The sequence below is a fragment of the Schistocerca cancellata genome, chromosome 4, assembly GCF_023864275.1.
Source record: "Schistocerca cancellata isolate TAMUIC-IGC-003103 chromosome 4, iqSchCanc2.1, whole genome shotgun sequence".
Classification (NCBI taxonomy): domain Eukaryota; kingdom Metazoa; phylum Arthropoda; class Insecta; order Orthoptera; family Acrididae; genus Schistocerca; species Schistocerca cancellata.
Genome location: NC_064629.1, coordinates 65,636,500 through 65,661,587, shown reverse-complemented (window position 1 = coordinate 65,661,587; position 25,088 = coordinate 65,636,500). Strand labels below are relative to the sequence as shown.

The 25,088-nt window shown below is 44.2% G+C and overlaps 1 protein-coding gene across 1 annotated transcript in view; it reads left to right on the top strand.

The window, feature by feature from the left end:
- The window catches only part of LOC126183342 (uncharacterized), a 907,422-nt gene that overhangs the window by 578,891 nt on the left and 303,443 nt on the right, over positions 1 to 25,088 (top strand). Inside the window, exon 4 of the mRNA XM_049925224.1 lies at positions 3,082 to 3,241. Coding sequence (XP_049781181.1) covers positions 3,082 to 3,241 — 160 coding nt within the window. The remainder of the gene's footprint in view (positions 1 to 3,081; positions 3,242 to 25,088) is intronic.

The window sequence follows — 25,088 nt, the reverse complement described above, 5'->3', positions numbered from 1 at the left end:
AGGTTCGAATCCTGCCTCGGGCATAGATGTGTGTGGTGTCCTTAGGTTAGCTAGGTTTAAGTAGTTCAAAGTTCTAGGGGACTGATGACCTCAGATGTGCTCATAGCCATTTGAACCATTTCAAGGTACAAGTGCGCGTAAAAACATGTCACTCCTTGGTAAAGCCTTGGTAGAAACGGCAGATAGGCATCCGCGAACCATGCATGATCACTAAAACATCTCAAAAACAAAGTCAAAAGACGAGCTCGGACAGCCCATGACATTCCAGGTATGATTGGATAAAACCTATGAGCACAAAACTTTGCAGAATGAACGTAATGTAAATTAAAACACAGCTCGCGCTGTCGGTAGAGTACAAAAGAGAAGAAACCTACTATCGTCAAAATCCGTGGGAGAAACTAAGAATTAAAAGACACACAATCGTTGGGAGTCGGCAACATACTAAAATATATTAGCATCCGTCAAATAGAGCTACTCCTTACGGCGCTATCCACACACTAAATACTGTGAAGCCAAGCACGCGCCACCCTGTCGTGGGTTGAAGACCGCGACATCTAGCGGTAGAAACCGAATTACAACAACAAAATGGATCTCCGTGTTAAATAACAACCCAATACAACGATTGTGTGTCTTAATTCTTCGTTTCTCCCGCGGATTTTGACGATGGTAGGTTTCTTCTGTTTTATACTCTACCGACACCGCGAGATGTGTTTTAATTTACATTACGTCCATTCTGCAATGTTTTGTGGTCATTGGTTTTATGCTGTCGTACTTGAATTGTTATGGGCTGTCCGAGATCGTCTTTTGACATTGTTTCAGAGATGTTTTAGTCATCGTGCATGGTTCGCGGATGCCCATCTGCCATTCCGTCCGAGGTTTTACCGAGGAATGACATGTTTTTACGCGAACTTGTACCTTGAAATTCGTGAAAAATGAAGTATTAGTTTTGTGAGCACATCGCTTTACTGTCTATTTTGTTGGGTAGGTTATGTCGACTACTAGTGCTTTTACTTACGTAGTTTTATTCTGTATGCAGATATGACCTGAAGATATAGCTCCAGGGTATGAAACCGGTCGTCATACAGCGTAAACGCGAAAACAGCTATTGTGGATTTGGACTTTCTCTTAATTTTGATATAGACTATTTTACCATCTTTGATTCTAAACTGTTTGATTGTCCTTCGCATTAAATACTGCGATGCTTTCTGTGAAAGGGATACGGCCGATTTCCCTTCCCATCAGTTAGTATTCCGCGTTTGTGCTCCGCCTCTAATGAAAGCGCAGTAGACGGGACGCTAAACTGTAATCTTCATTCCTCGTCTCTGAACGACTACTGCAACCTTCATCCGTTTGAACGTGCTGACTGTATACGTGCTTTTGTCTCCCTCTAAAATTCTTCCTCTGCACACTTCCCTCCCTTACCAATTTGACCATTCCTTGATGCCTCAAAACCTCCTGTTAGTCAAATATACTACAAATTTCTTTTTCCTCCAAATCGTTTCAGAACCTCCTCACGAGTTGCTCGATCTAACGATCCAATCCTTAGCATCCTTTTTTTTTTAGGGCCACATTTCAAAATCTTACACTCAATTATTGTCTGAACTGCTCATCGTCCACGTTTCGCTTCCATACAAGGCTACACTCCACACAAATACCTTCAGAAAACTCAGTGCGAACAGGCCTTGAAGGCCCACGGTACCGACCGACCGCCGTGTCATCTTCAGCCCATAGATGTCATTGGATGTGGATATGGAAGGGGCATGTGATCAGCACACCGCTCTCCCGGCCGTTGTCAACTTTAGTGATCCGATCCGCTACTTCTCAGTCAAGCAGTTCCTCAGTTTGCCTCACAAGGGCAGAGTGCACCCTCCTTGTCAACAGTTCTCGGCAGACCTCACGGGCACCCATCAAAGTATCAGTCGAGCCCGACAGCGCTTAACTTCGGTGATCTGACGGGAACCGGTGTTGGCACTTTCAGAAAAGATTTCCTAAGTTTTAAAAGTGTACTATATGTTCACAAATGCCTCTTTTTCAGAAATGCTTTCTTGCTAGTTTACATTTCATATCCTCTCTACTTCGGCCATTATCATTTATTTTGCTGCCCAAACAGTAAAACTCGTCTAGTACTTTTAGTTTCTTGTTTCCTAATCTAATTCCCTCAGCTACGCTTTTGTTGTAACATATAACCTCTTTTCAAGAAGCAGTCCATACTATTCAACTACTCTTCCAAGTTTTTTGCCGTCATTGACAGAATTGCCGTGTCATCAGCAAATGTTACATTTTTTATTTCTTCTTCCTGAACTTTAATTCCCTTTCCAAATTTCTCCTTTGGATCCTTTACTGCTTCTCCAATGTAGAGATTAAATAACGTCGAAGGTAGACTAGAACTGTGTGTCACACCTTTCTCGACTATTGCTTCTCACTCATGTCCTTCGACTCATAACTGCTGTCGGGTTTCTGTTCAATTTGTATACACCCTTCGCTCCATGTATTTTATCTCTACTTCCTTCACAATTTCAAATAGTGTGTTCCAGTCAACATCGTCAAAAGCTTTCTTTGAATCTACTAATGATATTAGCGTAGGTCTGTCTTTCTTTAACGTATCTTCTAACATAAATCGTAGCGTTAAGTGTTGCCACGTGTCTTCGTACATTTCTGCTGAACTCAAACTGATCTACCCAGAGGTCGGTTTCTACCATTTCTTCCATTCACAGTCTTAAAAGATGGTTTAAATGTACTTGCGTTGGCAATATACTTCGTACAAGTATTGATTGCCTCAGTAAGACAGTACTGAGACGTACTCTATTATTAGCCAAGGAGTAGACGTACCTCATACGTGCAACTCCGCCTCGAAGTCTCGCGAGACAGCGGGACCGGTTAAACAACACACACATGCAAAAATACTCTCCGCTGTCCTCGAGGTGGACAGGTGCCAGAGCGCAAGTAGACAGTCACGATTTAAGATAGCTTCCTGGAAACAATTCTGCGAGGTGGAGTCAAGCGGGGCAAGAGCTACGGGGGCACTTGACTGTCGCAGTTATCAGGAGCCAGCGTCTGAACTGGTGTGCGCTTTGTCCACAGGAGCTGAAAGGCGAGCGCTACCGGCTCAAGGTGATCGTGTCCGAGCTGCAGAATGCTACAGCTATCGACTACCAGACAGCACTGGTCGCCTTCATCAACTGTCTGCTCATCTCCACTCCACAACTGAAGGACCGCATTCGAATCCGCAATGAGTTCATTGGTAAGTGATGCTTTCAATATCATATTCGCGTTCCCTGACCCTTCAGCTTAATTTTCTCTTATATTATATCTTTTGCTAGTAGCCTGTACATGTCACATCAACTGTCGCTCATAATTAACGCTAAAATACATATACTGAGGCCACCAAAAATTGATACACACATTATTAGATGATACCTGAAAAGGGAACCTCCCCATCGCACCCCCCTCAGATTTAGTTATAAGTTGGCGCAGTGGATAGGCCTTGAAAAGCTGAACGCAGATCAATCGACAAAACAGGAAGCAGTTGTGTGGAACTATGAAATAAATAAGACAAATATACAAACTGAGTAGCCCATGCGCAAGATAGGCAACATCAAGGGTACTATGAGCGTAGGAGCGCTGTGGTCCCGTGGTTAGCGTGAGCACCTCCGGTATGAGAGGTCCTTGGTTCAAGTCTTCCCTCAAGTGAAAAGTTTAATTTTTTATTTTCAGTTTATGTGACAAACCCTTATGTTTTCATCACTTTTTTGGCAGTGATTAACACATCCACAAGAAAACCTAAATCGGGCAAGGTAGAAGAATCTTTTTACCAATTCGCCAATTGTACAAGTTAGGTGGGTCGACAACATATTCCTGTGTGACGCACATGCCGTCACCAGTGTCGTATAGAATATATCAGACGTGTTTTCCTGTGGAGGAATCGGTTGACCTATGACCTTGCGATCAAATGTTTCGTCGTTCGAACATTGAAAGGTTGCTTTAAAGCGGCAATGGAAAACCTATAATGCTGTCGAAGTCCAATGAAAACAACGACGTAAGTCTGGCCCAACACTACTAACAAATTTACGCAGTCCTTATAAGTTTGAAACGCCTGGTGCCGTGCGCTAACCCCTGCTTCGTCGTTTGTGGTGATGGCGTAACGTCCCCACTATATGTTTCTGTACGAAATTTAGCCCAAATTTACCTCCCACTCTATAAAAAGTCTACGTATTGCCAAACTATGCACCCACAAAACTATGCACCCATCTTAAACTCATATGCTAACCTTTGACTAAACAGAACCTAATTTGAACTGAAATGTAACTAGTCTGAATACAATTTGTCGTTATATTAAATGCACAACTCAAGTAAAACAATTATCTGGGCCTAATCAAAATTTCCACTTACCTCGCGTCTTCTTGCATATTTCTCGAAAGCACGACAGCAAGCAGACAGCGGCTAAGCTAGATTTCTATTTTTAAATCAAATTTCCAAACTGTATTGAAACTATTGCATACCACATGACCAGTGTCGTAATGCGTAATAGTAAACATTCTTTTAAACAGTGGGATGGGGAGAGTAACTATTCCTATAAAATTATTTTCCAAGACAACGATTTTAGACTGAAGTATGTGTTCAAAATGAGAGAATAAAATTTCGCGGGTCGTGCGGGTAGCGTTCTCGCTTCCCGCGCCCGGGTTCCCCGGTTCGATTCCCGGCGGGGTCAGGGATTTTCTCTGCCTCGTGATGACTGGGTGTTGTGTGCTGTCCTTAGGTTACTTAGGTTTAAGTAGTTCTAAGTTCTAGGGGACTGATGACCATATATGTTAAGTCCCATAGTGCTCAGACCCATTTGAACCATTTTTTAAAATTTCGCGTGATCTTCACATGACATTGCTCTGAACAATACTATGCTTAACAGAGTAAACAATGCTTTGGAAAGGCTACAATGTTAACAGAGAACTTCTATCAGTTGACTGCATGGCATAGGGAAGTGGAGTGGTTTTTCTTCCTGCTCTGAGCAAGTTAACTAGCTGACAATAATTATTCTATAAACTAGCTGCACAGTGCTGCAGTCTTACCTCAAACATCTTCTCTTCAAAAATAATAGCATCATTCACAAGTTATATACTCTTCGCTTTCCAGTATATACATCTTATTAATCCTTTGTGTCCTTTACAATAAATCTTTCTTCATCTAACAGATACAATCACAAGTGAACACAGCACTACTGAATACGTCCATCACCCCTCACACTTCAGCTAATAATCTGTCAGACTGCGCAGAGGCAAGGACTGTGCCACAACAAGACCAAAGATTGTTTTAACAGTATCATAACTTGCTCTCTCTCTGATGAGCACATCGTCAACATGCACAAATCAAAATGACATGACCATCTTAGAATGGAGCACTACGCAATTCAAGTGAAAAAGTCTAACAAAGTTATGTGGGTTAGCCGAGGTGTAGCGGGACCAAAGTACGTCATATTCTCAAAAGAGTGGTATTTGAAATGTACACCCCAAGATTATTGCACAGAATAAATACAAACGGCACTGACCAAAAAATCAGTACAGTGAGTGGTTTTCAGAACAGTGCATAAGAATGTGAGACCTTCATATTAATAATGTTAGATCAAATGAGGCAAACTCAAAATGAACCTGGACAGAAAAACAAGGGCAATGATACTGCCAACTCATACAACTTACAGTTTTAACATTTTGCACAAGTAAATCATTTTAACTAGTATTATTGGGTACATTATTATCGATAGATGTAATTGCCTCATTCTGTTTTTAAGACACATAAAGTAGCTTAGCGTATCAAACCGTATTTTTCCCATTCGTCTTATCCACCCTTCGTGCACTCTACGTATTTACGAGCAAGAGAAATTTTATTTTTAACAGGTTACCACACTGCCCCATTACCTCCGATATGTGTGAAATTACCTCGTTAAAGATCTTCCTGGACGTGAAATACTCGAATGGAGACCTTGAATATTCGAATGACGAAAATCTACGACGAAGATACTTTCCATGCCTTCGGATTTGACACACTCATAAAGCTGTTGCGTACCATAGAAAAGCACTTACAATGGGAAACGACACGTGTAGCTATATCATTGAACATTTAGACAAATATTGCTTAAGTGGGATTGTAGCTGTGTAAGTCGAAAGTAATTCATCCTACCACGTCTCTGTCAATATAGCAATCATGTACGATTCTCGAAGTTTTCTCGGCGAGTAAAGTATCGTTAGTAGAAATAGTGTCCCTGATGCAGGTCAAAAATATGGAAAATTAATAAAGTGTTTATTCTTTTTTCTTACACCGATACACGCATACGTTAACATCCTGTGCCTTTGATGTATGCAAAGTGCGAGTGTTCGTCGTTACCCGATGACCGTTTGTGATACATAAAGGTGTAGCTTCGTTAGCTGCGATGAAATTTCGCTGTGGAAAGAACAAGACTGCCGCTAGCTGTGAACTCTTCCACTATAAGGCAAATTCATGTGGAGAGCTGGCTTTCTTACTGCGAGAGTCACAGTAACAAGCTAGCACCAGGAAATTCCTGAAACTCTACATTACTTCTGAGCCAGCATCGTTCAGTACGCTAACATAGTGCATGCGGCAATGCGATGGTTCTGCAATGAAAATTACAGTTTAATTTCTCTCTCTCACTCCATGTGAGATGTTTAATTTCAAACCAGTTGCAATAAGTGTTAAACCTCTTGCACTAATGATTTACCAGTTGTTGATGTTGTTCAAAACCTGGAATTTCAAAATCCTAGACTTTTCGTATGTGACCTAGAGTTCTGGATTAAACACTTTTAGGTCATAATATTAGATTCTTACCCGCGGCTGCTCCCGCATGTGCACGTATTTCATGCTGACACCTGTCTGGTTCTCCGCTGTTCTATACCATGCGACTCCAGAGAGGACATTAAATGTATCTGAGATATGCAGCCATGTGGCATGATATTCGGCCTGAAACATGCTGACAAAATTATTGGCATGCAGTAGTGTTCATTCTTATGACATGGTTGGTGCACTGAACAACATGAACTATATGAAAAACAGATTGCGTTTCATACTTTCAAAGTATTCCAAGTCACTAATTACACACGCCCGGGTTCCCGGGTTCTATTCCCGGCGGGGTCAGGGATTTTCTCTGTCTCATGATGATTGGGTGTTGTGTGATGTCCTTAGGTTAGTTAGGTTTAAGTAGTTCTAAGTTCTAGGGGACTGATGACCATAGCTGTTAAGTCCCATAGTGCTCAGAGCCATTTGAACCATTTTTTGAACTAATTACAGGAAATTAACACGAATAGATTGTTTTTGCACGTTTCTATATGTCATACCTTCTCAGAGTCAACCCCTCTCATAGCGGTAGTCTGTGTATTTTATTTCCATAGCGTTTGTATAAAAAACAATGAGAGGGGCGTGTATCCAATTTGGTTAAAATTGTTCCAGGAGTTCCTGTGTTATGCTTTTACGTAAGCCGATCTCACCGCACCTTCACTCATAGGGATATGTTACTGTCACGATATATATATATATATTCGAGACAGCACGTGATACGTGTCTCTACCAACTTTGGTAAAGATTGCTTCACATGCTACAGAGATATGCTGGTATGTCCTTGTCTTTGCTCCCAACCCCACCCCTTCCCTCCCCTAGGGGTGAAACGTCACCAGGACTGTCACCAATGACCCTAGCGACCCCAAATAATGTGTATTCGACACTGATATCGGTTGTTATAGAATACGTTTTTCACGTCACCTCTTCCCTCCCCTACCTTTATGGCTGATATTGGTATATTACCCTCACAGTATTTTTATGCAGATAATACATGTAACGAGTCACATATTCACAAAATTTGGTTAAAATGTCGCCAGACGTTGCTGTGTTATACTTCTATGACGTCTCCCACTCGCCTCCAACCCCAGCCGTATGCGAAGTAGGTGGTCCTTATCACCACAGTGTGTCTTTCCAGGTACTAAGTGGCAGGTGTACCAAGTTTAGTTGAAGTCGATCCAGTGGTTGACATGAGGATGTGGAACGTACATTCATTTTTATAATATTCTATCTTTTTACCCACAGCTTTGGCTGCCTACACGTATGCCACATATATTGCACATACATACTGGGTATTAGGCGTATAAGTGCTGCTATTTTTATTGGTGACTGAGGGCAGTGTACTGAACAACATTACATCAATATTTACTTCATTTGAAGACCAATAATTATAGCTATTTCGAGTAGTATGTTTTTAGGTTGGGTAGTACCTCCAAGCACATGTGGCAACATCAGGCCATTAATACTTATCCTCCCCTGAACAGCGGGTCAGGCAGGTATTGAAGCGTGGAAGTGCGGACTCAAAACTGTTAGTATGTACTGACAGGCATAGCGCAGTTAGTGGCGCAGTTACGACTGTGCAGAAAACATCAGGTAGTAAACTTTGTGAATGTTTGCAGGAAGACAAATGGCATTTCAGATTTTTGAACTGTCACCTAAATACAGGAAAGAAATAGCAACAACTCGTTTCAGAATATTTTTGCATATCACTCCTAGTTCGTCTTCATCCCCATCCCTAGGGATATAGGGATACCTTGTTCCAACAGTACTTTTATATAAAGAATGAGTCATTATATATCAAATTAGACTGAAATTTCCCCAGACATTCCTGAGCTTTGCTTCTATGTCACCCCATTTTCATCCCCACATATATGGAGTGTAGGTGGTTCTTACAAAGTGCTTCTTTCCAGATAGTAAATTATATGTGTACCAACTTTGGTAGAAATCGATCCAAATGGTTTAGGAGGAGGTGTGAAATGCATAGATACATACATATATTTTTATAATTTATAGTGATATAGATATATAGAGTCCAGTCTCAGTCAGTAAAGGTTGCAGCATAAGTATATTGCTTGCACAGCAAAAGGTACGAACATTTGAAACATCCCCTTTTAAAAATTATACAAGACTGTGCTTAAACTGACACACAATATTTTAGCGCAACGCAATCTGACTTTCAGAAATCCCTACAAAAGAATGGCCCTGACTAACATTAACCTATGCGTTTCACAAATCGCTTACCTCACAAAAATCTTGGTTACTCGAACTACTGCAATACAGCGAGCGCCACTACTGCCAGCTAAGTAAAAGATTCAAACTACGGAAGGCACTAACTACTGATAGGCATAGTTAGCAAATGAAAGATTTTGATAGAGAACAAACAATATATTTACCTTAATAGTGTTGAAAAATCATAATATACATAGCAGTTCATAATATCCAGTATTACAAATTTCAAAACTCCGCCATCTCTGTCCCCACATCCACCACTGCTGGCGGCTCACCTCCAACTGCGCAACGCTACTCGCTGTTCACATCCAGCTGCCCAACACTACAATGGCAGACAACAATGCAAACTAGCTACAGACTGCACACAGCACAGCCAGTAATTTTCATACAGAGCGCTACGTGGCATTACCAATAAGAAAACCTAAACAGCCTACTTACACATTTTAACTATCGAGGAATTAAAAGTGTTATATAAGACCGATCAAAAAGATCCGTTCGAAGGTCATACAGTCCAGAATCAGTACGCCAATCGGACAAAATCCCCGTAGGCATTGAGGCAGGCATCCCACCAAAGCACTGGGTTGAAAATACCTGTTCGGTAAAACACTGTCCCCTGATGCCTGAAAAGCCCGTAACTGCCTGCTGCACATCCTCGCCCGACACAAATCTTTGACCCTTCGATACCTTTTTTAAGGGACCACATACGGAGAGGTCAGGAGTATAAGGCGGGTGCTCCAGAGCCTCCCACATGAGTGGGCGTAACATCTGCATTACGACGTCTGCGATATGGGGATGTGGGTTGTTAGGAAGCAGCGTGGAACTTGGCGCACAATTCCACGACGGTGGTTTTCGACACCCATGCCGCCTCACACACATTCTTCATTCTCCGATGGATGTCTACCGGCGTTTGTCCTTCTCCGATGGATGTCTACCGGTGTTTATCCTTAGGCAGACAAGAAAAGAAAAGAATAATAGAACGCTAGTCCTGTAAAGACGCATTTGATAATAACGTCACCATAGTTCACGTTTCAGCATGTATCGCGTGCACGTAGAAAAGACACGAATGGCACACTGCTCCCTTGCCTACATGTCGGTGCTTATATACTCCTACCGGAAGCGCGCTACGAAGCATATATGCTGCAGCACCGCCATCGAACAGAAACTTTTTGATCGCTCCTTATAATAAATACAAAATACTGCAGAAGGGGGAGAAATGTCTTACATTGATACAATAATAAGAAGAAATTTTAGCATTTTAAACAATGGGCACTGATTAGTTTTCCTTGCGTTTCGCTGGCACCAGTAGCAGCCGCTATCAAAAGCGTGTTAGCTGAGCAGGCTGAGGACTCTGCTGCTTTTGTTTTCTTCACGTTGGTGTGAAAGGCATCGTAACACACTTTACATTTATTTTTACATCTCCTTTCTTAGTGTTAACGTTGTTGGCGTAGATGTGAGCTTCAATAGTATCTCTGAAGAAACAAACTTGATAACTGACGATTTCTGATGGCCATGACCATGACCACAGTAGTCACTTTACATTTATTACCTTCCTTCAACCTGAAAGTGAACTGCTGCGTCTGTATCTTTGGTGGGGCATGATAGAACTGTGAAGATTTTGTTTCTTGTAGAGGGGGTAGGCGGCTAACAGCTGCCGGATATGAGAGCATGAGGTTTCCTAATTCCCCGTAACAGGGCACCAATCACTCTGCATTTATAATATACGTCCATTCCATAAGCCGTTGCACAGTGCATGGCAGCGGGTACTTGAGCACACTTATCCCGTTCTCGTATGAAACGAGGAAAAATCGCTGACTGCATTGCTCTATACCCGTGCTAATCTTTCTTTCAACGTTCTCCCACGCGCGATATATAATGACGGTAGCAGAATTGTTGCACAACTTACGTTTCAACACAGTTCCGCGTGTACAACATCATTCAGTCCGGAACCGCGCAACTGCTACGATCGCAGGTTCGAATCCTGCTCGGGCATGGATGTATGTGATGTCCTTAGTTAGGTTTAAGTAGTTCTAAGTTCTAGGGGACTGACGATCCCAGATGTTAAGTCCCATAGTGCTCAGAGCCATTTGAACCATTTGTACAACATCATCTGTTTCCCAGAGATTCCCATTTAAAAAATGGTTTAAATGGCTCTGAGCACTATGGGACTCAACTGCTGTGGTCGTAAGTCCCCTAGAACTTAGAACTACTTAAACCTAACTAACCTAAGGACATCACACACATCCATGCCCGAGGCAGGATTCGAACCTGCGACCGTAGCGGTCGTGCGGTTCCAGACTGTAGCGGCTTTAACCGCTCGGCCACTCCGGCCGGCTCCCATTTAAATGATGTGAACATATCTACTAAACTCTCGATCAATAGCGTCTTTGAATTCTCCTTTCAAGCCAACCTGACCCCAAACACTGGAGAAATTGGCTATAACAGGACGAATTAGAGTACTTTATGCAGCTTACTTAACAAAGTTATTGCACTTTTCCACAGTCCTCTCAACAAATCTAATTCTGCCACTCGCCACCATTATTAGTGACATAATGTGTTCGTTTATTCCGTACTGACGAGTGATAAGAATACCTTTTGTTGTAATCTGGAGTCGGATTCGCTCTTTTTTAAGAGAATTATGTAGCTTTTGTTTACATTTAAGGAGTGGTTCTGTTCAGTACACTAAGTGGAAATATTAATAGCTCATTCTGATATCCGTGCCATCACCTAGCGATATTATTTTCCTGCAGATTGCAGCATCATCACCGAATGATCTATGAGTACCCCTGCATACTTGCTAAGCTGTTTATATATGGTGACAATACCAGCAGTCCTGTCTTACACTGAGAAGAGTGTTAAATTGTTGTACACGTACATATAGTAAGGTCTACTGGCTTTCTCCTGCTACAAGGGCGTCTAAGAGTTTGAGCGCTGGCTTTCTCCAGACTGCCTGAGCCAGACTACCACTGTTTTCCGTCTTAGGCCCTCCAGGGTGTAAGAAATTCTAGTGCTTCAACATTTACCCGTTGATGTTGGGCGGCAGCTGCTTCATTAGTCGCCGTGGACTATGCGACCAGCAATAACTAACTTACGTAGTTGACCGCTTCTGTGGCTGAGGTCGCTTGTAAATTTGTTGCTAGACTCTCTCCACATAGCTAACAGCTGCCTGCTTCCGTTATCCTTACCGTCAGCTTGCTGTGTGGGATCTTGAGTAGCACTACGTTAAAGAAAAGATAAACCGTATGCTGAAAAGAGAACTCTCGAACTGCGAATAGCTATTACACTGCCGCGCGGTCTGAGGCGCCTTTTCACGGACCGAACGGCTCCCCGCGTCAGAGGTTCGCGTCCTCCCTCAGGCAGGGCGTGTGTGTGTGTGTGTGTGTGTGTGTGTGTGTGTGTGTGTGTGTGTGTGTGTGTGTGTGTGATCCTTAGCGTAAGTTAGTTTAAGTTCGATTAAATAGTGTGTAAGCTTAGGAACCGATGACTTTAGCAGTTTGGTCCCATAAGACCTTATCACAAATTTCCAAATTTATCCAGCTATTACAATGAGGTGACAAAAATTGTGGGAGACTTTCTACTATCGTGTCTGATCTCCTTTTGCCGGGTGTAGTACAGCAACTCGACGTGGCACGGGCGCAACAAGTCGTCGGAACTCCCCTGCAGAAGTAATGAACCATGCTGCCTCTATAGCAGTCCATAATTGCCGATGTAGGGTTTTTTGCATGCACTGACCTCTCGATTATATCCCATAAATTTTCGATGGAATTCATGTCGGTCAATCTGAGTGGCCAAATCATTTTTTTCGAATTGTCCAGAATGACCTTCAAACCAATCGCAAACAGTTGTGGCCCGATGACAGGGCGTATTGTCATCCATAAAAATTCCATCGTTGCTGGGGACCATGATTACGTGAATGGCTGCAAATGGTCTCCAAGAAGCGGAACATAACCATTACCAGTCAACGATCCATGTAAACACAGCCCACACCATTATACCAGGTGTACCGGTATGAAATGAGCGTTAACATACAAATGTGTCGGTAGGCAACATTTGTTGTGAACGAGCCTTAATTTTTTTTTGTTTGGTTGGTATTACATCTGTCAAAGATATTTAGTATACATCAAGTCACGGAACAAACAACATCGTATGTTTTCATCGTTTTACCAATGTCGAATTTTGTACCAGAAAGTTATGATTTGCGGAAAGCATTAATTTTTTGTTTTAATTTCAAAAAAAGTGCTACAGAGTCGCATCGAATGCTTGTCGAGGCAAATGGTGATCATGCTCTATCAGAAGCAACATGCAAAAGATGGTTTCAACGGTTCAGAAATAATGATTTTGGTGTAAGAAATGAAGAACGTGGAAGACCACCAAAAAAGTTCGATGACGCCGAATTGCAAGCAATACTCAGCGCACACTCCGCTGCAGAGTGAAAATCTCATTCTGGAAACAATCCCCAGGCTGTGGCTAAGCCATGTCTCTGTAGTATCCTTTCTTTCAGGAGTGCTAGTTCTGCAAGGTTCGCAGGAGAGCTTCTGTAAAGTTTGGAAGGTAGGAGACGAGATACTGGCAGAAGTAAAGCGGTGAGTACCGGGCGTGAGTCGTGCTTCGGTAGCTCAGATGGTAGAGCTCTTGCCCGCGAAAGGCAAAGGTCCCGAGTTCGAGTCTCGGTCGGGCAGACAGTTTTAATCTGCCAGGAAGTTTCATTTCAGCGCACACTCCGCTGCAGAGTGAAAATCTCATTCTGGAATACTGGATGAAGATGATACTTTGAGTCAGAAGCAAATGGCAGCAGTGCTAAATGTTGCACAACAAACAAATTCTGACCGTTTGAAAATTATGGGAAAGATCCAAAAGTGTGGAAAATGGGTGCCACATGAATTGAATGAAAGACAGATGGAAAACCGAAAAACCATTTCTCAAATTTTGATTCAAAGACATGAAAGAAAATCAATTATCGAATTGTTACTGGCGATGAAAAATGGATTTATTTTAAGAATCCTAAACGGGAAAAATCATGGGTTAATCCGAGACAACCAACAACATCGACTGCAAAACCAGATCTATTCGGCAAGAACACAATGCTCTGTGTTTGGTGCGATCAGAAAGGCGTGGTGTATCATGAGCTTCTAAAATCCGGCGAAACTGTGAATACTAATCGCTACAGACAACAAATGATCAATTTGAACTATGCATTGATCGAAAAAAGACCAGAATGAGCCAGAAGACGTGGCAAACTAATTTTTTTACGCGACAATGGACCTGCACACAAAGCAAAACTCGTTCAGGATGCAATCAAAACACTTGGCTGTGAGCTGCTACCTCACCGCCGTATTCACCAGACTTGGCCGCTTCCGACTACCACTTGTTTTCATCAATGGGACATGTATTGCCTGATGAACACTTCGATTCTACATCTACATCTACATCCATACTCCGCAAGCCACCTGACGGTGTGTGGCGGAGGGTACCTTGAGTTCGGTTCTCCCTTCTATTCCAGTCTCGTATTGTTCGTGGAAAGAAAGATTGTCGGTATGCCTCTGTGTGGGCTCTAATCTCTCTGATTTTATCCTCATGGCCTCTTCGCGACATATACGTAGGAGGGAGCAATATACTGCTTGACTCCTCGGTGAAGGTATGTTCTCGAAACTTTGACAAAAGCCCGTACCGAGCTACTGAGCGTCTCTCCTGCAGAGTCTTCCACTGGAGTTTATCTATCATCTCCGTAACGCTTTCGCGATTACTAAATGATCCTGTAAGGAAGCGCGCTGCTCTCCGTTGGATCTTCTCTATATCTTCTATCAACCCTATCTGGTACGGATCCCACACTGCTGAGCAGTATTCAAGCAGTGGGCGAACAAGCGTACTGTAACCTACTTCCTTTGTTTTCGGATTGCATTTCCTTAGGATTCTTCCAATGAATCTCAGTCTGGCATCTGCTTTACCGACGATCAACATTTTATGTTCATTCCATTTTAAATCACTCCTAATGCGTACTCCCAGATAATTTATGGAATTAACTGCTTCCAGTTGCTGACCTGCTATTTTGTAGCTAAATGATAAAGGATCTATCTTTCTGTGTATTCGCAGCACATTACACTTGTCTACATTGAGATTCAATTGCCATTCCCTGCACCATGCGTCAATTCGCTGCAGATCCTCCTGCATTTCAGTACAATTTTCCATTGTTACAACCTCTCGATACACCACAGCATCATCTGCAAAAAGCCTCAGTGAACTTCCGATGTCATCCACAAGGTCATTTATGTATATTGTGAATAGCAACGGTCCTATGACACTCCCCTGCGACACACCTGAAATCACTCTTACTTCGGAAGAGTTCTCTCCATTGAGAATGACATGCTGCATCCTGTTATCTAGGAACTCCTCAATCCAATCACACAATTGGTCTGATAGTCCATATGTTCTTACTTTGTTCATTAAACGACTGTGGGGAACTGTATCGAACGCCTTGCGGAAGTCAAGAAACACGGCATCTACCTGTGAACCCGTGTCTATGGCCCTCTGAGTCACGTGGACGAATAGCGCGAGCTGGGTTTCACATGACCGTCTTTTTCGAAACCCATGCTGATTCCTACAGAGTAGATTTCTAGTCTCCAGAAAAGTCATTATACTCGAACACAATACGTGTTCCAAAATTCTACAACTGATCGACGTTAGAGATATAGGTCTATAGTTCTGCACATCTGTTCGACGTCCCTTCTTGAAAACGGGAACGACCTGTGCCCTTTTACAATCCTTTGGAACGCTACGCTCTTCTAGAGACCTACGGTACACCGCTGCAAGAAGGGGGGCAAGTTCCTTCGCGTACTCTGTGTAAAATTGAACTGGTATCCCATCAGGTCCAGCGGCCTTTCCTCTTTTGAGCGATTTTAATTGTTTCTCTATCCATATGTCGTCTATTTCGATATCTACCATTTTGTCATCTGTGCGACAATCTAGAGAAGGAACTACAGTGCAGTCTTCCTCTGTGAAACAGCTGTGGAAAAAGAGATTTAGTATTTCGGCCTTTAGTCTGTCATTCTCTGTTTCAGTACCATTTTGGTCACAGAGTGTCTGGACATTTTGTTTTGATCCACCTACCGCTTTGACATAAGACCAAAATTTCTTAGGATTTTCTGTCAAGTCAGTACATAGAACTTTACTTTCGAATTCATTGAACGCCTCTCGCATAGCCCTCCTCACACTACATTTCGCTTCGAGTAATTTTTGTTTGTCTGCAAGGCTTTGGCTATGTTTATGTTTGCTGTGAAGTTCCCTTTGCTTCCGCAGCAGTTTTCTAACTCGGTTGTTGTACCACGGTGGCTCTTTTCCATCTCTTACGATCTTGCTTGGCACATACTCATCTAACGCATTATGTACGACGGTTTTAAACTTTGTCCACTGATCCTCAACACTATCTGTACTTGAGACAAAACTTTTGTGTTGAGCCAACAGGTACTCTGAAATCTGCTTTTTGTCACTTTTTCTAAACAGAAAAATCTTCCTACCCTTTTTAATATTCCTATTTACGGCTGAAATCATCGATGCCGTAACCGCTTTATGATCACTGATTCCCTGTTCTGCGTTAACTTTTTCAAATAGTTCGGGTCTGTTTGTCACCAGAAGGTCTAATATGTTATCGCCACGAGTCGGTTTTCTGTTTAACTGCTCAAGGTAGTTTTCAGATAAAGCACTTAAAAAAATTTCACTGGATTCTTTGTCCCTGCTACCCGTTATGAACGTCTGAGTCTCCCAGTCTATATCCGGCAAATTAAAATCTCCACCCAGAACTATAACATGGTGGGGAAATCTACTCGAAATATTTTCCAAATTATCCTTCAGGTGCTCAGCCACAACAGCTGCTGAGCCAGGGGGCCTATAGAGACTTCCAATTACCATGTCTGAGCCTGGTTTAACCGTGACCTTCACCCAAATCATTTCACATTTCGGATCTCGTCAATTTCCTTCGATACTATTGCACTTCTTATCGCTATAAACACGCCTCCCCCTTCACTGTCCAGCCTGTTTCTGCGATATACATTCCAATCTGAGCTTAGGATTTCATTACTGTTTACGTCTGGTTTCAGACAACTTTCTGTGCCTAGTACTATATGGGCGTTGTGACCGTTTATTAATGAGAGCAGTTCTGGGACCTTTCTGTAGACGCTCCTGCAGATTACTATTAGCACATTAATATTGTTATTCCCTGTTGCATTTTGCCTACTCCTACCTTGCCGCGTCTCAGGAGGCGTCTTGTCGGGCCTAGGGAGGGAATTCTCTAACCTAAAAAAACCCCATGTGCACTCCACACGTACTCCGCTACCCTTGTAGCCGCTTCCGGCGTGTAGTGCACGCCTGACCTATTCAGGGGGACCCTACATTTCTCCACCCGATAGCGGAGGTCGAGAAATTTGCACCCCAGATCTCCGCAGAATCGTCTGAGCCTCTGGTTTAAGCCTTCCACTCGGCTCCAAACCAGAGGACCGCGATCGGTTCTGGGAACGATACTACAAATAGTTAGCTCTGATTTCACCCCGCGAGCGAGGCTTTCCGCCTTCACCAATTCCGCCAACCGCCTGTACGAACTGAGGATGACCTCTGAACCCAGACGGCAGGAGTCATTGGTGCCGACATGAGCAACAATTTGCAGTCGGGTGCACCCAGTGCTCTCTATCGCCGCCGGTAGGGCCTCCTCCACATCTCGGATGAGACCCCCCGGCAAGCAGACAGAGTGAACACTGGCCTTCTTCTCCGACCTTCCCGCTATTTCCCTAAGGGGCTCCATCACCCGCCCAAAGTTGGAGCTCCCAATAACTAATAAACCCCTCCCCCCGTGTGCCTGCTCGGACCTTGCTGAAGGAGCAGCCACATGTCCACTCACAGGCAGAGCGGGCGATGCCACACGGCCAGCCTCCACATTGACCCTCCGCCTCGTGCGCCGCGAACGCCGCTGAACCCGCCACTCCCCTTGGGGAGAGGGTGGCACAACCGCGCCCGGTACCCGCGAAGATGTCTCGACAGCAGGGACAGTGGGTGAAGCATGTAACACCTGGGGTGTACCTTGCGACGCACCAGACTCCCCACTGCCGCTACACTCCGAGGCAGCAGCCTGAAGACGGCTGACCGCGGCCATCAACACGCTCAGCTGTTCGCGAACAGTGGCCAGCTCCTCCTGCGTCCGTACACAGCAGTCACACATCCTATCCATCCTAAGGAATCAATTTACTGAAGAGAGTTAATCAACCTTTAACTAAACTGCTAATTCACTAAAGGCGGCTGTTTATTCACTAAACTGTGGTTGCTAGCCACTTCTTGTAGAAAACAATGAAAATAGCACTACCTGTCTTTGGACTGTATTGAAAACAAACACTAGCACTACTGGCACTATGGCTGACTAAAGGGACTCTCTCTGACTGTATTCAAAACAAACACGAAATCTATGGAACTATTAATAGCACTCGACAATTAAAGCTTCCTAAAAGCAAATACACACGGAAGAAGAAGTGACAAGTAAGAAAAATACAGTTAGTACTTAAATTAAGGTAGCTCGCTGCACAGCAGACGGCAGTTACGACGACACGACACGATTCCTACGAAGAACTCGAAAATTGGGTGTCTGATTGGTTTGCTTCAAAAGACAAACATTTCTATTGGCGTGGTGTCCACAAATTGCCATAAAGGTGGTCAAAATGTATAGAAAGCAATGGTCAGTACTTTGAATAAAATGTTTTTACTTTTCAATTCAAAATTACTGTTTCATTTTCACAAAAAACGCTCATTTCATACCGGTACACCCGGTAGACCCATCACCACCTTGCACACTCGTGGAGTCTTTGCTACCCTCGAACCCTACTATTAGCTCTTACCAACTCAAATCGGTAGTCATCTGGCCAGACCACGGTTTTCCAGTCGACTAGGGTCAAAAGGATACGGTCACGAGTCCAGAAGAGGCACTGCACGCGATGTCGTGATTTTAACAGAGGCATTCGCGTCGCTCATCTGGTGCAATAGCCCATAAACGCCAAATTTTACCACACTGTCCTATTGGATACGTTCGTCGTACATCCCACAATGTCTTCACACAGTGTTCCTTGTTTGTTAGCACTGACAACTCTACGCAAACGCCGCTGCTCTCGGTCCTAAATGATGGCCTTCGGCCACTGAGTTGTCCGTGGTGAGATGTAATACCTGAAATTTGGTATTCTCAGCACACTCTTGGCACTGTGGATGGCGGAATACGGAATTCCCTAACGATTTCCGAAATGGAATGTCCCATGCATTTAGCTCCAACTACTGTCCCGCGTTTCAAGTCTGTCAATTCCCGTCGTGCACCCAAGATCACGTCGGAAAAAATTTTCACATGAGTCACCTTTGTCAAAATGACAGCTTCGCCAACGCATTTCTCTTTAATACCTTGTGTAAGCGATACTACCGCCATCTGTATATGTGCATATGGCTATTCCATGAGTCTTGTCACCTCAATGTAAAATGAAAAACCACGACAAACATTTTTACCAGTAAGAGAAAGAACTGGATATAATTCGATGAAGAGGGTGGTGACATATCCTGACAGATCAAAACTACCAATCCACCCTGAACTCAAGCTTATTGCTTTGTGTTTCTCGCGGAAATCATTAGCCGACTATAGTTTACAACTGCAGCTCAGACAACGTCACCTTCCTACTTTCCAAACCCTACAGAATATCTACTATACATGGCGAGGCAGCTAAGAAAGGCAACCCCAAATACACACATCAAAAAAGGTTTTGCATCACCCCCGGTTTCCAGCACTTCTGAAGATAGACTTTGAATTTGGATATTGTATCACAGACACAGTCCCTTTGACTGTTCAGAGACGTCACTAAATCCGCCCAAAGATGTAAACAACCAAGCATGAGCAGCGCCTATTAGACGGAGAGGGTCCGACAGCCGATGAGTTCCAGTCATTCCACCAGGAAAGAGGTACACTGCTCGTATTGTCTGTAGTTCAACCATGCCTAGACGGTCAATACCGTGGTTCGATCGCGTCCGCATTGTTACTTTGTGCCACGAAGGGCTCTCAACAAGGTAAGTGTCCAGGCGTCTCGGAGTGAACCAAAGCAATGTTGTTCGTACATGGAGGAGATACAGAGAGACAGGAACTGTCGATGATATGCTTCGCTCAGGCCACCAAATGGCTACTACTGCAGTGGATGACCGCTACCTACGGATTATGACTCGGAGGAACCCTGACAGCAACGCCACCATATTGAATAATGCTTTTCTTGCAGCCACGGGATGTCGGGTTACGACTCAAACTCTGCGAAATAGGCTGCATGATACGCAATTTCACACCCGACGTCCATAGCGAGGTCCATCTTTGCAACCACGACACTATGCAGCGCGGTACAGATGGACCCAACAATATGCCGAAGGGTCCGCTCAGGATTGGCATCACGTTCTCTTCACCGATGAGTGTCGCATATGCCTTCAACCAGACAATCGTCAGAGACGTGTTTGGAGTCAGCCCGGTCAGGCTGTATGCCTTAGACACACTGTCCAGTGAGTGCAGCAAGGCGGAGGTTCCCTGCTGTTTTGGGGTGGCATTATGTGAGGCTGACGTACGCCGGTGGTGGGCATGGAAGGCGCCGTAACGGCTGTACGATACGTGAATGCCATCCTCCGACCGATAGTGCAACAATATGGGCAGCATATTGCCGAGGCATTCGTCACCATGGACGACAATTCACGCCCAGTTGTGCACATCTTGTGAATGATTTCCTTCAGGATAACGACATCACTCGACTAGAGTGGCCAGAAAGTTCTTCAGACATATACCCTATCGGACGTGCCTGGGATGGACTGAAAAGGGCTGTCTATGGACAACGTGACCCACCAACCACTCTGAGGGATCTACGCCGAATCGTTGAGGAGTGGGACAATCTGGAACAACAGTGCCTTGATGGACTTGTGGATAGTATGCCACAATACAGGCATACATCATTGCAAGAGGACGTGCTACTGGGTATTAGAGGTACCGGTGTGTACAGCAATCTGGACCACCACGTGTGAAGGTCTTGCTGTATGGTGGTACAACATGCAATGTGTAGTTTTCATGAGCAGTAAAAAGGACGGAAATGACGTTTATTTTGATCTCTATTCCAATTTTCTGCACAGGTTCCGGAACTCTCGGAACCGAGATGATGCAAAACTTTTTTGATATGTGTATATCCACTACGAGTAAATATATTGAGGTTCGGTTTTCACCAAGTTACAGCGGACAATATTACTTAGTTTCTGACGTTCGCAAGTAATTTTTTTCGTTTATAATAGTCGCCGAATTACGACACCCACTTCGTCTCTTTTTTTTTCTCTTATGGAACTGCATTCTCCTCTCTGAGGCACTTCAGAGTAGCTTCTAAGAGAACTTAACGACATAACATGTATGGGATTTGATGAAAAACTATCAATTAACAGCGCCGCAAACCACTGTCTGGCCGTCAGGAGAAGAGGTTCGACAAATACCTGCCCTATTATACCAACTATAAGCACACCCGTAATTTAGGTTCGATTCTTCTGTTTACCTGTGCGCTTTAATCCCATCAGTCTGTGTTCTGCTGTTGTAGCAGCCAGATAGCTTGCTCGTAAAGCTATTGAGGCGTTCACAGTGTATAAGACAGTCTAAAATCTTAATATCGTTTAGTCGGTCAAAATATTGCACACGAGTTCCGACGTGGCACACAATTAATCTCTTAGGACAGTTCACAATGACTCACTCTCTGCTGGAGAACAAAATATTCATTCTGGAAGCTGCAGCTATCATTCGAGAGCAGGTATAATTTGTTTTGGTGTTGTTCGAGCACCTACATTCCATTGGGAGGCGAGGTTGTCGGACCATAAACAGCCAAAATTGCCTCCGAATTACCGAAACAACTTCAGTTGACATCTTACCATTTCCTCCTACACAGAGTGCTTTGTCTATTAAAAGAACATTTACCATACAGTCTACTGTTGGTAGCGTGTAAGTGGCTTACCGAATGTCTCTCTGCTTGGGAGAAAACATCACTGAAGAGGATCACCCAGATCTCCAGCAGATTCGACTATGTGTCAAGAACTGGTAATAAACATCAACTGACTTCTGCAGACGGAAATCCACTTACGTCATCAACTGAATCGAAGTTGACGCAGCTGGAATACTTCTCACTAATTCTCAAGGTACAGACGTACGGTGAATAAGGTATACACCAGGATAACACCACTTTATCCGAATTGCATACTTACAATGGTAGGTAGAGAACTCATAGATTATCGGAAAATATCAGTGTGACCAACATCACCTTCAGCCAGCCTGCATCGAACTGAACTTCCGGAAGAGCGTCATAGTGTAGAAGGCTGTAGCATCTCCTTCCTGAGAGGTTCAGTATACACGCATCTACGTAGCTGACAGTTTATGGAATACTTGCAGTCGGTTCCTTGTGCTACATGAATGCCCATCCACTACTCGCAAACGGTGCTATGAAATGAAATGATCCGAAATGTCAGTTGTCCACGTATTCTGCCTGACAAAAGAAGTCAATCGCCCAATAGACACGGTCGGATGTCAATGTAACTTTGTACACGAACACGCCATCGGGGGATACGTAAATGATAAGATTTGAAATTCTCTGTGGCAGGTGGAATGGCCGCCAGAATGCGTTAGTTTTGTTCTCGTTTAGTGTTGTTATCAGGCATGGAATGGTACATAAAAGGCACGAACAGCGTCAGATGTGGATTGACTACTGTGAAGGACACGGATATGCAGCACACACGAGTGAGATACCGTCTCCACATCTGAGAGTTTCAAAGGGACCTCATTATAGGTCTCTTTTTGGCCATCTGATCGACTCGCGCAATATCCAGATTTGTCGGTCATTCAAATGTAACAGCAGCCCGATGTTGGACTGCGTGGGAACGTGAGGACAGATATACTCATCGTCACAGTTCCAATCGACCTCATCTGAACACCACAAGGGAAGCTCTTCGTATAATACACCAATCACATCGTAATCCCGAACAGTTTTGTTCCACAAATGTAATGGTAAATACACTATTGGCCATTAAAATTGTTACACCAAGAAGAAATGCAGATGATAAACGGGTATTCATTGGGCAAATATATTATACTAGAACTGACATGTGATTACATTTTCACGCAATTTGGGTGCATAGATCCTGAGAAATCAGTACCCAGAACAACCACCTCTGGCCGTAATAACGGCCTTGATACGCCTGGGCATTGACTCAGACAGAGCTTGGATGGCGTGTACAGGTACAGCTACCCATGCAGCTTCAACACGATACCACAGTTCATCAAGAATAGTGACTGGCGTAATGTGACGAGCCAGTTGCTCGGCCACCATTGACCAGACGTTTTCAATTGGTGAGATATCTGGAGAATGTGCTGGCCAGGGCAGCAGTCGAACAGTTTCTGTATCCAGAAAGGCCCGTACAGGACCTGCAACATGCGGTCGTGCATTATCCTGCTGAGATGTAGGGTTTCGCTGGGATCGAATGAAGGGTAGAGCCACGGGTCGTAATCTGAAATGTAACGTCCACTGTTCAGAGTGCCGTCAATGCGAACAAGAGGTGACTGAGACGTGTAACCAATGGCACCCCATACCACCACTCCGGCTGATACGCCAGTATGGCGATGACGAATACACGCTTCCAATGTGCGTTCATCGCGATGTCGCCAAACACGGATGCGATCATCATGATGCTGTAAACAGAACCTTGAATCATTCGAAAAAATGACGTTTTGCCATTCGTGCACCCATGTTCGTCGTTGAGTACACCATCGCAGGCGCTCCTGTCTGTGATGCAGCGTCAAGGGTAACTGCAGCCATGGTCTCCGAGCTGATAGTCCATGCTGCTGCAAACGTCGTCGAAATGTTCGTGCAGATGGTTGTTGTCTTGCAAACGTCCCCATCTGTTGACTCTGGGATCGAGACGTGGCTGTACGATCCGTTACAGCCATGCGGATAAGATGCCTGTCACTGCTAGTGATACGAGGCCGTTGGGATCCAGCACGGCGTTCCGTACTACCGTCCTGAACCCACCGATTCCATATTCTGCTAACAATCATTGGATCTCGACCAACGCGAGCATCAATGTCGTGATAGGCTACAATCCGACCTTTATCAAAGTCGGAAACATGATGGTACGCATTTCTCCTCCTTACACGAGGCATCACAACAACGTTTCACCAGGCAACGCCGGTCAACTGCTGTTTGTGTATGAGAAATCGGTTGGAAACTTTCTTCATATCAGCACGTTGTCGCCACCGGCGCCAGCCTTGTGTGAATGCTCTGAAAAGCTAATCATTTGCATATCACAGAATCTTCTTCGTATCGGTTAAATTTCTCGTCTGTAGCCAGCTTCTTCGTGATGTTGCAATTTTAATGGCCAGTAGTGTATATCATACACTCCTGGAAATTGAAATAAGAACACCGTGAATTCATTGTCCCAGGAAGGGGAAACTTTATTGACACATTCCTGGGGTCAGATACATCACATGATCACACTGACAGAACCACAGGCACATAGACACAGGCAACAGAGCATGCACAATGTCGGCACTAGTACAGCGTATATCCACCTTTCGCAGCAATGCAGGCTGCTATTCGCCCATGGAGACGCTGGATGTAGTCCTGTGGAACGACTTGCCATGCCATTTCCACCTGGCGCCTCAGTTGGACCAGCGTTCGTGCTGGACGTGCAGACCGCGTGAGACGACGCTTCATCCAGTCCCAAACATGCTCAATGGGGGACAGATCCGGAGATCTTGCTGGCCAGGGTAGTTGACTTACACCTTCTAGAGCACGTTGGGTGGCACGGGATACATGCGGACGTGCATTGTCCTGTTGGAACAGCAAGTTCTCTTGCCGGTCTAGGAATGGTAGAACGATGGGTTCGATGACGGTTTGGATGTACCGTGCACTATTCAGTGTCCCCTCGACGATCACCAGTGGTGTACGGCCAGTGTAGGAGATCGCTCCCCACACCAT